The sequence below is a fragment of the Lissotriton vulgaris genome, chromosome 6 (assembly GCF_964263255.1).
Source record: "Lissotriton vulgaris chromosome 6, aLisVul1.2, whole genome shotgun sequence".
Taxonomy (NCBI): Eukaryota; Metazoa; Chordata; class Amphibia; order Caudata; family Salamandridae; genus Lissotriton; species Lissotriton vulgaris.
Genome location: NC_141694.1, coordinates 1,354,057,414 through 1,354,074,143, shown reverse-complemented (window position 1 = coordinate 1,354,074,143; position 16,730 = coordinate 1,354,057,414). Strand labels below are relative to the sequence as shown.

Sequence of the window (16,730 nt, the reverse complement as noted above, 5' to 3'; positions counted from 1 at the left end):
ATGTGGGCATAGGATCTCTGATTCTCAACGGGCAAATCTAGCAAGGTATCTCTCCCTTCGCTAAGGAACCTTCCCCACAACCCCGCTCCCCAATCCTTGTCAGGGACCCGGTGGGAGGACATGGCTACCTCGTATGCCCTAAACCACTGTCCTATGTCATCCCCCTTAAAGAACTCCTTAACTACGTCCTTCGGGATGTGCACTCTTGACTCTACCTGCACTGGCGATGTGCTGCCACCAGAGGGAGGACGATCCAAGCCTCTCTCCTTGAGACTTATCTCCCTCATTTTCACTTCGTAATCCATCTGGTGCTTTCGCTCTTCCAGCGCCATTCTTTTGGTTTCAAGCTCCAGCTGGATTTTCATTTCTGCCAACTTTCTCTCGTGATTCCGGGTTTCCTTCCTGTCCGCCAGCTCCTCTGGCGACAGGCCTTTACCCAAGCTGTGCTCGCTGTCTTGCCTCTCTAGATCGATCAGATCCCTAAGCGCATTCTGCTCCTCCGTCGTATTCTGCTCGGCGAGGACGTCTTGCTCTTCCGGGGTCTTTCTGGACTCCACCCAGGCTTTCAGGGCCTTGTAGAATTCCGGTTTGTTTTTGCAACCAGCGTGCGGAACCTTGAGTTTCCTACAGAAAAACTTCAGTTCCATCTTCGAGTATTTGTCCAGCTTTGCGGCGTCCCACTCTACCTCCAACACCTCGGAGGTTGTGGACTCCGCTCCATCCAGGCTCTTTGTGCCCGGCATGGTTCCTGCACTCGGAATCTTCTTTCGGCAAAATTCAAAAAGCAAAGTCTGTGGCTAAGTAACTGGACCGTAATCCTTGTGTAGTGGTCAGAAGCTCAGGTATAGATATCGCAAGTGTAAATTCGAAATCCTCACCGCTGCGTCCAATGTAGGAAGGGGGAGGCTCTAGTTGGCGCAGTGCAACACTAGCGACAAGCAGGGACTCTCTCTTCCTCGTCAGGGCTGAGGGTTACCTTCCAGACAACCTCTGCTTACCCTCTAGGTAGTGTGGCTTAAGCAGTCGTAGGCTAATCTTTGGGGCACATAGGGTTAAACACTTGCAACAGTACACCTTTACAACCAACCCACCACACAACGAGACCAGACTGTATTCTGTAAAAATAGATATCTTTATATAGACTTTAAGCAGGCTTGTGAATACAGTCAAGGTACTTTATGAAAACGGTTGCAGATTACTTAATTCGGGTTACCACAGTTCTTATGTAGTTCTCTTGAGGCCCGTAGGCCGGTGTTACTCAAAGTTCTTGTGGAGCCGGCGGCTTCCAGGGGATCTGTCCCACGTTGCGTTGCCTTCCCGGGGTCGCTGATCGTTGCGGCTCTTCAGCCGAGCAGGTCACTGGTCATCCGGGGCAGCGGTGTTCTGTGGCGGCAGGGTCCTCTTCCCGTCGTCCGCTCCAACCCTGGAGGCGGCGGTTATGCGGCGGTGACAAGTGGCAGTACGGTCCCCAAGTGCAGGACGTACCCAGCCAAATGTCGGTGCAGCTGTGGGCTCACAGCTGGGCTGTCGGGCAGGCTACCGACTTTGCGGATTCTCGTAGGGCAACTGTCCGTCTTTGCAGGTGAGTGACTGCTCGCTATGTAGTCACCTCGTGAGCTCGGACCGGACGGGTCCTCCTTCCCTTTGCTCTCGGGCTCCCGGTGCAGTTGCGGTCACGGTGTTCGGGCCAGCGGCGGCTGGTCCTTACTTTGCTCTCGCTGTTGCTTTGGGCCCCGGTTACGGTGGTCGGGATGACGTTGATGCCTTAGAGGAGATTCCTCTGTCGATACTGCGGCGATGGTCAGCACCCGCAGTCGCTTTCTTCCAAGGGGGTAGCGTCCACTGGTCCTGGGACGCTGGTCAGGGGGCAAGTTCAGTTGCAAGCCCTTGGAGATCTTTTTAGCAGAGTTTGGCACAAGTAGAGCAAAAGTCTTTTCGTAGTCTTTTCTTCTTCCTCTCCTTCAGCAGCAAGGCACCAGACACAGGCAAGAGTCAGCACCCTTCCTTGTCTCTCACGGTCCTTCTCGTAGGGTAGAGTCCTTCTGTGGCCCAAACCGGATCTAATTTTCAAGGAGCGGGGCTCCTTCTTTTATAGGCCAATTCTTTTGTTCTCGCAGGCCAGGGGGGCCTTTGCATAGCCACTCTCAGTTCTGGAGTACCCCGGCGGGTGTACTCCGGCTTCTGCTTTCAGTGTGAGGGGCAGGCGCATCAGACGCCCCACAGGAGGTGGAGCCAGCATTGTCCGGACAGGGGTGGCCAGAGTACCTTGTTGATGGGGGCTTCGCCCTTCCTGGGCCAAGTGCCGGCAGAGTCATCCGCCGCTCCCCAGGAGGGTGGAGCCAGCATTGTGGTGGCCGAGCACAGTGACAGTTCAAGTCAAGAGGCACTCCTACCTCCCACTAAGGTGTAATCTGCGCATTCACCAACTTGACTACAAGAAATATCTTATCATCCTGAGTTCAGGCATACTAAACATGACTCGCTACCATGCTCCTTGAGCCTGCGGGGATTATAGGGTGTAATAATCCTCGCAGCTCAGTCTGGCCTAATGGAGCAGGTAGCCTTCAATAGTGAAATACGGTCTTCGTTGTAAGTCACTACTAGGACATGCCACGCACATCAGGGCTTGTCCTACCTTGCACCTACAACGCACCCTGCCCGCAGGCCTACCATAGGGGTGACTAATATGTAGTCAAGGGAAGGGTCGGTGCTGGCAAGTGGGGACACTTGCCCAGCTAGCGTGACAGTACGAGACCGCACGCGGGTTCTGCGGTCGCAGTTCCCTAGACACATCTTTACGGCTGCTTCGGTGGGTGGCGCAACCAGCGCTGCAGGCCCACCAGCAGTATTGGCATCTACAAGCCCCGGCACTCTTTCGTGCGCTTTACTAGGGACTAACAGTAAATCCAAAGAACCAATCATGGATACCAATCGCATGTACAATTTACAGTAGGGAGCACTTGCACTGCGGCACGGATCAGCCGTGGCGCAGTGCCCTGAGTATCGGAAAACCAGCAAAACATCGGAGGCACATCAGCAAAAAGTGGAAGGGAGACTCACGCCAAGGTGCCAGGTCTAACACAACTCAACAGAGAAAAATCGGTTCTTCAACCGGCAGGTACGGTGAAGTTCTTGGGAGCAATACTCGATACTCAGGTGTGCAAAGCCTTCCCATCGGAAGAGAGACAGATGAAACTCATGTCTTCAGCCGCTCGATTGCAGAAGAAAAGTTGGATGACAGTCAGGATGTACAAATCTCTTCTAGGGTCGATTTCATCCTGTATTCAATTGATTCCGCACTGCAGGCTGCGAATGCGCCCCTTGCAGGAAGAACTGGACCTTCAGTGGAGACAGGTGGAAGGGTCGTTCGACGACAGAGTAACGGTCACCCAGCAGATGAAACAGACGGTTTCATGGTGGATGAAGAAATCTCACCTCGCAGTGGGTCTCAGTTTCAGAGCGGCACCGACTCCTCGCGTCATTACCACAGACGCTTCCCTTCAGGGTTGGGGAGCGGTCATGCAAGATCTCCAAGTCAGTGGCCACTGGACACCAGGAGAACGTCGCTTACATATTAACGTTCTGGAGCTAACGGCTATTCGGTTGGCAATGTTGGCTTTCCTTCCAAGGATTTCAAATTCTGCCATCCTAGTGCGTACGGACAACACCACCGCAATGCATTACGTCAACAAGCAGGGGGGCACAAGATCGCCACTGCTTTCTCAGGAAGCCCAGCTGCTGTGGGAATGGGCGATCTCACAGAACATCACGCTCGTGGCAGAACACCTTCCAGGAGTATGCAACACGAAAGCGGATACGCTAAGCCGCCTGAGGGCAGTCTCACACGAGTGGGAATTGGACAACACAGTGGTCAAGGACATCTTCTCCCGTTGGGGGACCCCAGCGATCGACCTGTTTGCAACACCGAGGAACAAGAAATGCCGGTGTTACGCAAGCAGGGAACACCATCGAGGGTCACTGGGAATGCCCTTTTGATGTCTTGGTCCGGCGCATTTGTTTACGCCTTTCCGCCATTTCCCCTGATTCCTCGAGTCCTCAAGAAGCTCAAGATGGACAAGTGCAGGATGATACTGATAGCGCCCGCCTTGGCTCGCCAGTTCTGGTACATGGAGTTGCTTCTTCTGTCGGAGAAGCAGCCCATTCCTCTGCAACCCAACCAGACTCTTCTATCAATGTCCAACGGCCAGGTTCTCCACCCGAACCCGAGCTCGCTTCAATTGACAGCATGGCTCCTGAGCACAGAGAGTTTAAGGATTTAGACATTCCGGAGGAATGCAGGAACATCTTGGCACAAGCACGAGCTCCTAGCACTAATAAAACATATAGAGCAAAATGGAAGAGGTTCAATTTATGGTGCCAGAGAGAAGGATTGCATCCATTCTCATCAGCTCCGCATCAACTCTTGCCATACATTCTTTCGTTGGCACAGGCAGGCCTGGCTCATGCTTCCATCAAGGTCCACTTGGCGGCTATTTCCAGGTATAGAAGAACAAGATCGGGTCCTTCTCTATTATCAGCTAGAATAATAGAGCAATTCCTGAAAGGACTGTTTAGAGCTTTTCCGCCAGTTCGGCCCCCACCTCCGGTTTGGCACTTGAATGTGGTCTTGGCTCAACTGATGAGATCGCCATTTGAGCTAATACATAGGGCAGACTTGAAGTTCCTATCATGGAAGGTGGCGCTTCTTCTGGCACTCACCTCTGCAAGGAGAGTAGGAGAACTTCAGGCTTTAACTATCAAAGAACCTTTCTTGCAATTCAAGAATGATACATTGATTCTGCGAATGAACCCCAAGTTCATTCCGAAGGTACCGACAGACTTTCATCTTAATGAACCGGTGGTTCTGAATTCCTTTTTTCCTCGGCCTTCAACTCAGGCTGAGAGGACACTTCATTCTCTGGACGTTCAGAGATGTTTGAAATTCTATCTACAAGGCACAGCTGGATTTCGGAAGACGCCCCAGCTGTTTGTGGCTTTCGGAGCCCCAAGGAAAGGATTTCCTTTGTCAAAGCAGGGAATTTCCAGATGGATATCGAGTGCGATCCGTTTCTGCCACCAGGCGGCAGGCAAGCCTTTGCAAGGACAGGTGAAGGCGCATTCCACAAGATCGATCTCATCGTCTACAGCGCTGTTTGCTGGAGTATCGATAAAGGATATTTGCAGAGCGGCCACCTGGAGCAGTACTCACTCATTCACGAGGCACTACTGCCTGGAGGCGGCTGCAAAGGAGGATTCGGCTGCTGGTCAAGCAGTCCTGAGAAATCTCTTCCAGTAAGAGGTGAGCTTTCCTCTCTTCCCTCCTCCTGTTTTTTCAAACATTTCGTTTATTATGCTATGGTTACTGATTTATGCTAGTTATGATGTGTGATATCATTGGTTTATAATGGTTCTGTAACTATGCACGAAATGTTTGAGGTATGCTAACTGCTATCTACTCTGATACAAGCAATGGGAATCTATGAAAGTTCCAATACTGGAGTAAGAAACAAGTTACTTACCTGTAACTTTAGTTCTCCAGTATTGGTAACTTTCATAGATTCCCATGCGCCCACCCGCCTCCCCTGGGAAAGCTCACTTCTGGGCTAGGTGATTAGGTGGCAAAGCAACAGCTACGAAAATCTGAGGCTCTGAGCTTTCTCAGGAAGGTTCCACAGGGTGAGGCTAATCTGATTGGTTGCTAATGTGAGTTTGGGTCTTTTTACATAAGGACACCTATAGGCTACAAAATATAATGAGGCCTAGGCCTAATTTTTTACTTTTTGCACCTATTAGGGTGTATTTACCTAGGTATATATATATATATATATATATATATATATATATATATATATATATATATATATATATATATATATATATATATATATATATATATATATATATATATATATATATATATATATATATATTACCGAGGCTCCCATTCCAACGACGGGGAATGATACAAGCAGTGGGAATCTATGAAAGTTACCAATACTGGAGAACTAAAGTTACAGGTAAGTAACTTGTTTCTTTCCACACATCTCCAAATAAGGTGTCAACCTGTCTTCTAGAGAAAGTTTTTGATTATGAAACAGATGACGAGGAATCAGAAGACGAGGGTGTGTTTGGGGTGGCTCACAGTCCGTCTGACCTTCTCATTAAATTCCAGGATGATGAAGATGAGGACTATGTATATTACCCTGAAGTCACCAACCAGGAAAGGCAAAGTGAACAAACTATCCAAAGGCCTGTTTTTCTGGTTTCAAATTTACAGCATACGGTAGAGGATTACTACCGCAGATTCGCTCCTTCAGAGCCGGCATCTTCAGTTCCTCAGACGCCTATTACATAGCCTCCATTGCTAATTAGATCCTCCCCTCCAGTTACTCTAATACCTGCGCCAATGCAACATCAGGCCCTGGAGGCTCATAACACTGATGAGGATAGAGAAGAGGGAGAGTTCGATGGGATGACACCATCGCCTTACACTCCACCTCCAGAAGATTCACCACCTGAAGATATAGGGGGCTTCCATACCCCAATGGAGAGAGCGACAAAGAGGTATCAGCTTCATATGGTTTCTAAGCAGGCTGGCTGTTTCCTGTATGATTTCAAGGAACAAATAAAGAGACAGGTTCTCTCTATTCCTATATTAGACTTCATATAGCAAGAGCGCTTAAAGGTCATGAAAACACCAGCCTCAATTCTGGCAGTCCTAACTAAATTGGAGAAGCAATATAAGGCTCCAGATAATTTGCCTGCTAGCCTTATCAGGCAACCTAAGCCGGATTCTGTGATTTCGCAAGCAGCCCAGCGTTGTGCCAGAAATCCTGATTCTCCATTGTCGGCCCCTCCGATAGAGATGGAAGACGTCTCAACTCCATTGGTAAAACAAATTCCACAATGGCGGCAACTACCATTAGAGCGGCCAATTCTCTTGCTACTTCAGGCAGATACGATCGCCAAATGTAGTCATACATTTCACCTATTATAGAAATGCTACTGGAGGAATACAAAACTGAGGCTCTCAATATCCTGCAGGAGGGAGAAAGGATCTCGGCTGAGATCATCGATTGCGCAGTGGATGTTTCTTCCACGGGATTCCACCGACTGGCTGGGGATGTGGTCCTGAGGCATCATGGCTGGCTAAAGGCTACTTCTTTGGGACAAGAGGTTCAGACTAAGATAATTGACATGCCTTATGAACTCGAATCCCTATTTGAACATTACATAGATGAAGCCCTTCAGACCATCAAAAAGGACACAGACACTGCAAAGGCTCTTGGTACTCTACAGTTCAAGAAACAGCCCTTTTGTGGAGCAAGTGGACGTGGCTCGTCCTCCTTTTGGGGAGGTTACAGCCAGTACAAACAGTACCAACCATATCAGGGTCAATCAAGGTATCCATCTTCACAACAGCAACAGTCGTTCAAACAACCTCCTGCCGCCTCCTACAAACATTACAGAGGAAATACTGCATACAGAGGCAGAGATAACTCCACGAAGCAGTGACAAACGTCCACTGCCGGCCACAGTTCCCACCAATTCAGTCAAGTTTGGTGGAAGAATTTCCTTTTTCCTCTCTGAATGGTCTATAATAACAATGGACAGATGGGTGTTAGGACATAGTTTCCAACGGTTACACTTTGACATTTTTAACGATTCCTCCAAACTAAATTCCCAGAGGTCCCCCTTTTACTCATCTAAAGGAACTTTTGTCTCAAATAAAGATAATGTTTATAAAGGGAGCGATCAAAGTAGTACAAAATTTACAGCGAGGAACAGGGTTCTCCTCATAAGAAAGAAGTTGGGAGAGTGGCGTCCCACCTTGGACCTTTGTTGCCTAAACAAATTTCTAAAAAAGCAATTCTTTTGAATGTTGACTCTTCAGGAAGTGCTTCAATTGATACATCAGGAAGATTTCATGGCGACCCTAGACCTTCAGGATGCCTATTGTCATATCCCTATCCTCCCCGGACACAGGAAATTCTTACGCTTCAGAGTGGCTGGCAGGGATTTCAAATTCAAACCCCTACCTTTTGGCCTCCGTTCAGCGCCCGAGTGTTCACCAAGGTCTTAGCACCAGTGGCGGCTTATCTGCGTCAGGCTGGAATTCAAATCTTTCCTTATCTGGACGGTTGCCTCGTAGAGGCGAAATCTTTCACAGTGGCAAGCAGTTATACTCAAAGATGTCTTTCTCTCTTTCAATCTTTTGATCTGTCAATAAATCTCCCAAAGTCTCAGTTAATCCCCTCAAAGGTGAGAACATTCTTAGGGGCAACCCTGGACACTCATCAGGAAAATACCTTTGCCTCACAAGAAAGACAACAAAGCATTCACAAGTTGGCAACTTTACTTCTCACAAGAAAGTTCACTTCAGCCCTCAAGTACAAATGGCTTCTGGGAATGTTGTCCTCTTGCATTCCCCTCGTTCCCAACTGTCGTATGCGAATGAGACCCTTGCAAGAAAAGCTGGACAGTCAGTGGCTGCACATTTCAGGGTCCTTCGAGGATATTATCAGGATAACACCTCAAATGAAAGAGGCGCTCCTATGGTGGACTCACATCCGAACATAGCCACAGGCCTATCTTTCCTAGTGGACTAACCAGGTTTCACAATAACAACCAAGGCATCCCTCGAGGGGTGGGGAGCTCATCTAGAAGGACTGCCACCAATGAACCACCACCAATGAACATTGGACATAAACCTAGAGTTGAGAGCAATATTCCTGGCCCTGAAATATTTCCTCTCAATAATATCAGGAGCTTCAGTATTAATTCGGACAGACAACACAAGAAGCATGCATTATTTTAACAAACAAGGGGGGCAAGATCAACTATGCTATCCTTACAGGCCCAGCAGTTTGGGATTGGGATATTCAACACCAGATAACACTGACAGCAGTGCTTGTTCCAGGAGTGGCCAACATCCTGGCGGATTCATTGAGCAGGACGATTACAACCAACTACGAATGGGTACTCGACCAGCCAACGCTGGATCACATCTTTTGGTTGTGGGGCAAATGGAGTTTAGACCTATTTGCAACCAGTCGGAACCACAAAGGCCAATTCTTCGCCAGTTGGCTACCCCAACAGGTATCGTATGGGAGTGTGTTTTCGAGAAATTGGTCAAAGATTTATGCTTATGCTTTTCCTCCGATTCCTTTAGTCCCAAGGGTGCTTCAGAAGATGAGGAAAGAACCCTACAGAATACTTCTCATAGCCCCCAGGCGGCCCCGCCAATTCTGGTTCACAGAGCTCCTACTCCTGTCGGAGTGCAAACCCAGACTATTGCAACCATTACAGAACTTGTTGACGATGAACTGCGGCCAAGTCTGCCATCCGGATCCAACATCTCTACGATTAGCAGCCGGGCTCCTGAATACTATCAGTTTGCCAACCTAGTTATACCTGCTGATTGTTGGGTGGTTCTAGCTAACGCCAGAGCGCCCTCCACTATAAAGACTTATAAACTCAAGTGGAAGTGATTCTGTCATTGGTGTGAAATCTCTGAAGTGCACTCTGTCCAGTCTCCTCCAGAACAATTGCCCCCTTTTTTCCTCCAACTGGCAAACTCTGGCCTTTCTCATTCTACTATTGAGGTATTCCTTTCCGCAATTTCCAGATTTCAACGGCAGAATGGATCACAATCTCTTTGGTATTCAAGAATTATAAAACAGTTTATCAAAGGATTATTTTGAATGTTCCCTCCAATTAGGCGCCCTCCTCCGCCTTGGCATCTTAACGATCTGTTAGCACAACTCATGAAAGCTCTATTTGAGCCTATTAATAGGGCTGATCTTAAATTCACTTCATGGAAAACATCACTTCTACAGGCTCTTACTTCGGCTAGACGAGTAAGAGTTATACATGCTTTCACTACTCAACACCTTTTCCTCCAGTTTACTAAGGACTCTGTTGTAATTTGAACAAATCCTACCTTTATTCCTAAGGTTCCATCGGATTTTCACTTAAACAAACACGTTATTTTAAAGACTTTCTTCCCTAATCCACACTCATCAGCGGAAAGGGCCTTACATACTCTGGATGTTAAGAGATGTATACCATTTTATTAACGCAAAACAGCCTGTATCCGTAAATCTGATCAGCTTTTTGCGGCCTATGGAAAGATAAGAAAAGGGTATCCAGTGACTAAACAAACTATTGCACGTTGGATTTCCTGTGCCATTCAATTTTGCCATCAGTAAGCGGGAAAGCCTCTGCATTCAACAGTAAAAGTGCATTCTACGAGAGCAGTCTCATCATCTACAGCTCTCTTTGCTGGTGTGCCCATTCAACAAATTTGCAGAGCAGCAACTTGGCCCAACAGGCACACTTTTACCACTTTTACCAAGTATTACTGTCTAGAAGCTGCCAGTAATGCTGATAAAGCGGTGGGACAAGCGATGCTACGTAATCTCTTTATGTAAGGTGAGCCTCTATTATTCCCACCTCCTTTTAAGTTTTAAGATTGCTATTTATAGATATATATGTATATATATTCAAGATTGTTATGAATCTATGCCTGGAGCCTCTGTGGAGAAGGTTCTAGTGGGTGCTATTGCCTGATTGGCTGGAGTTTGGACTATATCTAATGACTAGGACGATATATTAACACCATCGATGCTAGTGTTATTTTCCTCCTGTGCTGAGCTTTTGGTTTTCCCATTGTTTCATGACGAGCTCAGCTCGTCATGAGTGTAAGGGGTTGTACCTCATGACGAGCTGAGCTCGTCATGAGCGTCGAAGGTGTTAAAGTGAATGATTTCTCTCTATTAACTTTATTGTTAGAGTAATATTGCTTTTTATGTACCGTGAGACTCCCACTTCGACGACGGAGAATGATTCAAGCATGAGAATCTATGAAAGGTACCAATACTGGAGAACCCCAGTTTACAGGAAGTAACTTATTTTAATCTCTGGGGTTTCTGCAGATCTCCTGGCAGCTCACAAACAAGGACTAATGTGTTATGAACAAGACACAGGTTCATGTGGAACAAATTAGGGAAAATTGAGATGCCGCACACTTTTCATTTTAAGCAGTAACATAAATGGGAACCTAGGTAGAGAGGAATTTTGGGGTCCAAAGTTTGCTTTTAAATTTTAAAAATATTATGGCCCTTAAAACGAGTGCCCGGCTGTGAAGGATATTTTTGCCCTTTTAAAATATGACAGTGTGGGGGTCGGACTTTAAAAGGTGCAATGCTTATCTCCTGTTACAAGTTGTGCCCTTTAAAATGAGGCATATCATTCGGAATCTGTATGTAAAACACTGAATTACACGTTTTGCTTCCTAGATGGGCCTTTTCCTGCTGATACATTTTGACACTATAATTATGTGCAAACACGTGTTTGCACAGGGATTGGAATTTACCCCTGCACGTGCAATCAGGATTTATGTGGATTGACTGCACTGTACCAGATTCCTTATTGATGGATACACTGTAACTGGTGATCCTATGCATAAAATGCACTGTACTGGATTCCTTATTGATGGATAAACTATAACTGGTGATCCAATGAGTAATAGCGGAACAAATTAGTCATTCAAACTGAAGTAAACGGTCCCTTTTTATCTCAATATTTCAATGGTCTTCTGCACCTACCACCGAGCGTTGTTTTCCAGACTTTCATTGGAAGCTTTGACCTTTAGCATTGGGAACCTGCAACAGTAAAGAATATGACAGGGTCAGAGGTTGGCTATTTATGTCATCAAGTGATTCGAAATGTATCTTGCTGTTACCCTGGATATTGGCACTAGGATTTTAATATTTTACATTGCCTTCGCTGCTTATGAATCAGACCCTTACAGATACATTAGTGAGGCAGCATAACAAAACGCCACAACATGTCTTATTTAGCCAATAAGCAATGCCAAATTCTTCGTTGTGACACTTCCAATTTGGAACAAAAGCGTCATTTCTAAAAAGCTTGATGAGTCTGATTGCCTAAATTGCTAAGTGGATCCATGCATAATTAATGTTTTTCAGCATATTGCAGTTGTATTCATTAGCAAGCTCAATGCTCAACATCATACCCACGGTGTTTGTGTACTTGTCTCTTCTAGGTTGTATCGCGAGGACTGTAAGTTCACCGAACCAGCACCTGCTCCTGGCCGAAGACGTCATCAGCTGCTGCCTGGATCTGAGCGCCCCGAGCATTTCCTTCCGAATTAATGGGCAGCCCGTTCAAGGGATGTTTGAGAACTTCAATACGGATGGTCTCTTCTTCCCAGTGGTCAGCTTCTCTGCAGGAATAAAGTTAGTGTGATGCTCGTTTCTCCACCAGTATTTTGCCAATAAAAGGGCATTTATCAGGGCTCTTTGCTGCATGTAGCAACTAGCGCAGTTTGTTTTAAAAAAAAAAATGGAAGTCCAAAGGTCCTAATTTTTTCTTAGGAGCCACTACAAGTACCCGAATTCCAGGTTTTCCGAATACCCGACGTACCTAGTGATAATTTCACCTCCTGTCTCTTTCTTCCACCATCCTACACTTGATGTCTCTTTACCTCAATATTGCGGGTTCTTTTTCATCTTTGTTTTCTCCCTCCTAACTGCTTTATTATCTTTTCTGTCTTTCTCTTTCTTACACTGGGTCAAAACTTGATGATAAAAATTAGCTCATAGTATGAAATGTACGTGCCTGTGTCTTCCCTCTGACACCCCTTTACAAATTAAGCACAGCTAGCAAACCTAACTTCCCACATTCATGTGTTGCTGCTGTTGCACATTTGTGAAAAGAAAGCAGAGTAGAAACAATACCTTTCCTACCTCAAGAATCGCATTAACATTCACATACCTTGCCGACACCCCTGTACAGCCGGACTCCTCCTTACCTACATCTCCTAAATATGCAGAACGCAGTCCAGCAGCCATGCCTTCTTCTACTTCACTTTCGAAACCTGGAACAACCTACCTCTGCACATCAGATCAGCCTCATCAGTTCCTTACTTTCACAAGAAAATGAAGACATGTCTCTTCACCTAATCTCGTCCCTGGCTCAATTTATGCCACCCCTGCTTTTCAGCCTGTGTTCTACAAATATACTGCCCATGTACCAGCTTCTAGGAACATGGTGGCAGTGGCAGCATACCATTTGCGAATCAATAGTGCCATTCTGTATGGGCCTTCCTATTGACTTTCACAGAGCTGCTGCTCTCAAAAGAGGGATGGCTGCCAGGTGCACGGCTTCTAAGCATGGGCGAATTTTGCAAATCTCGCGTTCGCGAATTTTGCGGATTTGCGAACTCGCAATCCGCAAAATCCGCGGATTTTTTTTTTGTGTTCGTGCAGGTTTCTGGCAGGTCGCGAGGGTTTTTGTACAATTTCGCAAACGCGAACTTACCTGTCGGGTCGCAAGTTTTGCGAACTTGTTGTTTCTACGTGTCCAGCCTGTTTGGGACACTCTTCTTCATCACTGCCACCCTCTGTCACCACTGCCACTCTCTGGTTCACCCATGCTACCCTCTGGCTCACCCATGCCACCCTCTGTTTCATCACAGCACCCTCTGGTTGTCCAGTGTACATTATTGTGGCAAAGCAAAGCACACCTTCCCTGCCTCAAGTGACCTGAATTAATTTGGGGCTGATTAATGTGTCACAGAATATTTTTTTAGCTGGCACCTGCTTCCTTATTGCTTCCGGATTAGTGATCTTTTGCACTTGCTAAGTGCTTTTATTGTTGCAAAATTAGTTACAACACCTGCCCTGCCCCAACTGACAATAATGAATTAGGGGCTGATTAATGTGTCACTGGATTTGAACTTCCAGCCTGGCTCCTGCTTGTCTCCCTTAGCTGTAATTCAGGACCTTTGTGGCATATGTGTAACTATTCTGAGGGTCAGAGCAGGGTCACATAATAGTTGCAAGTAGGCAACTGAACTCTGGAGGGGCCCCTCAGGAAGCACTACAGGAAATGGCTACTAATGATGAGCTTGAACTTTTGAACCTGGTAAGTAGTTTCAGTATCTGAAAGAGACACGTTAGTGATAGATTCCTTACCTTAGAATATCCCCAGGCGTCAGACTGGATCCGGAAATTTTTGCGTAGCAATACCCCTGCGCGCTGGTAGGCGTCGTCTGCGGCTCCGCGTCCGTCGTCGGCGTCGTGAGCGCCGGAATGACGTCATCGGAGTATATAGACGGCGCCCATGCGCGCTGACGTCAGTTCTTCTTTTTTCCGCGCCAGCTAGCGCAGATCCGGAAGAAGCTCTACCCCCAGTCACTTTTTGACTGAAAACTTTTTTGATCTTTTTGATCCTCTATTAGTCGATTCTCGACTATCGGTGCCAGGGATGCCCGGGTTCAAGCCTTGCTCGAAGTGCGGCCGACTCATGTCGGTCACGGACCCCCATCGCCGGTGCCTGAAGTGCTTAGGCCTCGACCACGACGATCGAACCTGCTCCGACTGCCGGGCCCTGACGTCGAAGGCTAGGCGGGAGCGGTCCCGCAAGCGTCTCGAGCTGAGGCAGTCGGCCCCGCGCCGCTCCAGGTCCCGGTCCCACGGGAGGTCGAGGGACAGGTCGCGAGGTCGGAGTCATCGACGTTCCGGGAGTGGACACCGATCGTCTGGTTCCAAGTCCTCAGGTAAGAGGCATGAGAGGTCGGAGCGACACCATCGATCCTCCGACCCGCCCCGTCGCTCGCTCGATGCGACCGGGGACTCGGGCGACACCGCCCACGCGGCTCCGCGGGAGTCGCAAGCGTCGCCGCCTGCCCCACACCTTCGGGTCCCTGGGCACGGCGCGTCGCAGGAGGAGGTCGAGAGGTACCTCATGGCCATGAGGGCCCTCCCTCCTCAGTCGGTTCCCGTGGCGCCTTCGGGCCGATCGGCTCCGTCTGGAGGTCCTTCCGGGTCGGGTGCTTCGGCCCCGACGACGTCGGTTACTTCGGGCCCGGCGCCGCTGACGACTTCGGTCCCGGCGCCGCACGACCTCGCTGGATCCGGCTCCGGATCCGGGACCTCGCCGGTCGACCCTACGACCTCGCCGGCGCCGTCCCTCCAGGTGTCGTCCCCGGCAGCCGAGGTGGTTGCCGCCCCCGATGTTTCCTACGGTCCTCCTCAGGAGTCGGAGGGGCGCCGCTGGGCGCCGATTCCGTCGGCCTTCGGAGAGTTCTATCTCCACGAGGAGGCCCTGGCTGTTAATCCTGGTCTCCAGGAGCCGGGTGACGAGGAGCAATGGGAGGGGTCCGAGGACCCTCTGGCACGGGATTGCCAGTCACATCAGGACTGGACATATGAGCTTGGGGAGGCCAGTGGTATTGACACCTCGCCAGACACTGGATTTACGTCTCCCCCGACTGTGGCTTCGGAGGCGGGTTCTGCTTACAGTGTAGTGTTGACGAAGGCAGCTAAGGCCTTAAACCTTCAGCTCCCCGTCGCGGCCGTGAGGACTAATCTCCTCACTGAGGTCCTCAAACAGCAGTCCGGCTCCGCGGAGCCCCTCCTGCCGTTCAACGAGGCCTTGTGTGACGTTCTCCTGGGCACTTGGTCCAAGCCCGCCACAGGCCCCCCTGTGGACAGGAACGTGGCCAGACGCTACCGCCCGGCACCGGGCGACCCTTGCTTTTTGTCCACCCACCCCACCCCCGAGAGTCTGGTCATCCAGGCCTCCAACTCCCAGACCGCGTTCCCGTCGGCCCCGCCCGACAGGGAATCCAAGAGATATGAGCAGTTCGGGAAGAAGGTCTTCTCGTCTGTGAGCCTAGGGCTACGGTCAGTGAACACCAACTGTCTCTTGGGCCGCTACACCCACACTCTGTGGGACACGGTTGCGGAGGTGCTGCCACAATGCCCTGAGGAGGTCAGGGCTAAACTCAGCCAAACCCTTGCGGACGGCCGAGATGCGGCACGTTTTTCTATCCGGTGTGGGCTGGATACCACGGACTCACTGGGCAGGGCGATGGCAACGACGGTGGCGGTTCGACGCCACGCCTGGTTGAGGTCCGCCAACTTCTCGGCCGATGTCCAGGCCACACTCCTGGACATGCCGTTTGATGGCCGTCGCCTCTTCGGCGACAAGGCAGACCATGCGCTGGAGCGTTTCAAGGACTCCAGGGCCACGGCCAAGTCCTTGGGCCTTACGGCCCCACGCCAGCAATCGGGTGCCTTTCGCTCCTTTCGTGGCCACGGAAGGGGCGCCCCACCACGTACCGTCAGCCACGCGCCGCAGAATGTACAGCAACGCGGTGGCGGACGTGGGAACCGCCGTGGCGGTGGTCGGGGCCAGCGGCGAGGCCAGTCCACACCTCCCTCAGCAGCCCCTGCCTCAAAACCTTCCTAGTCCGAGTTTTCAGGCCCATGTGACGCCTGTGGGAGGCAGGGTTCGCCATCACCTCTCCCACTGGCATACAGTCACTTCGGACAGGTGGGTGCTGCAAGTTGTCCGAAGGGGCTTCTCCCTCCCCTTCGAGTCCTCCCCTCCATCCATGCCACCTCAATGCCACCGTGTGTCGGGGGATCACTTGCGACTTCTGCAAGAGGAAGTTTCGGCCCTCTTGGCCAAGGGGGCCATCGAGCGCGTTCCTGGGCCAGAAGTAGGACGTGGCTGTTACTCCCACTACTTTCTGGTACCCAAGAAGGGCAAAGGGGGCCTACGCCCTATCTTGGATCTGCGGAACGTCAACGGCTTCCTCCGGACGGAGAAGTTCAAGATGCTCACTTTGGCTCAGGTCCTGGCTGCCCTGGACCCAGGAGACTGGATGGTAGCGTTGGACTTGCAGGACGCCT

At 49.5% G+C, this 16,730-nt stretch overlaps 1 protein-coding gene across 1 annotated transcript in view; it reads left to right on the top strand.

Moving 5' to 3' along the window:
- RYR2 (ryanodine receptor 2) overlaps positions 1–16,730 on the top strand; it is a 3,481,211-nt gene that overhangs the window by 968,312 nt on the left and 2,496,169 nt on the right. Inside the window, exon 21 of the mRNA XM_086925791.1 lies at positions 12,071–12,263. Within this exon, the coding sequence (XP_086781917.1) occupies positions 12,071–12,263 (193 nt within the window). The remainder of the gene's footprint in view (positions 1–12,070; positions 12,264–16,730) is intronic.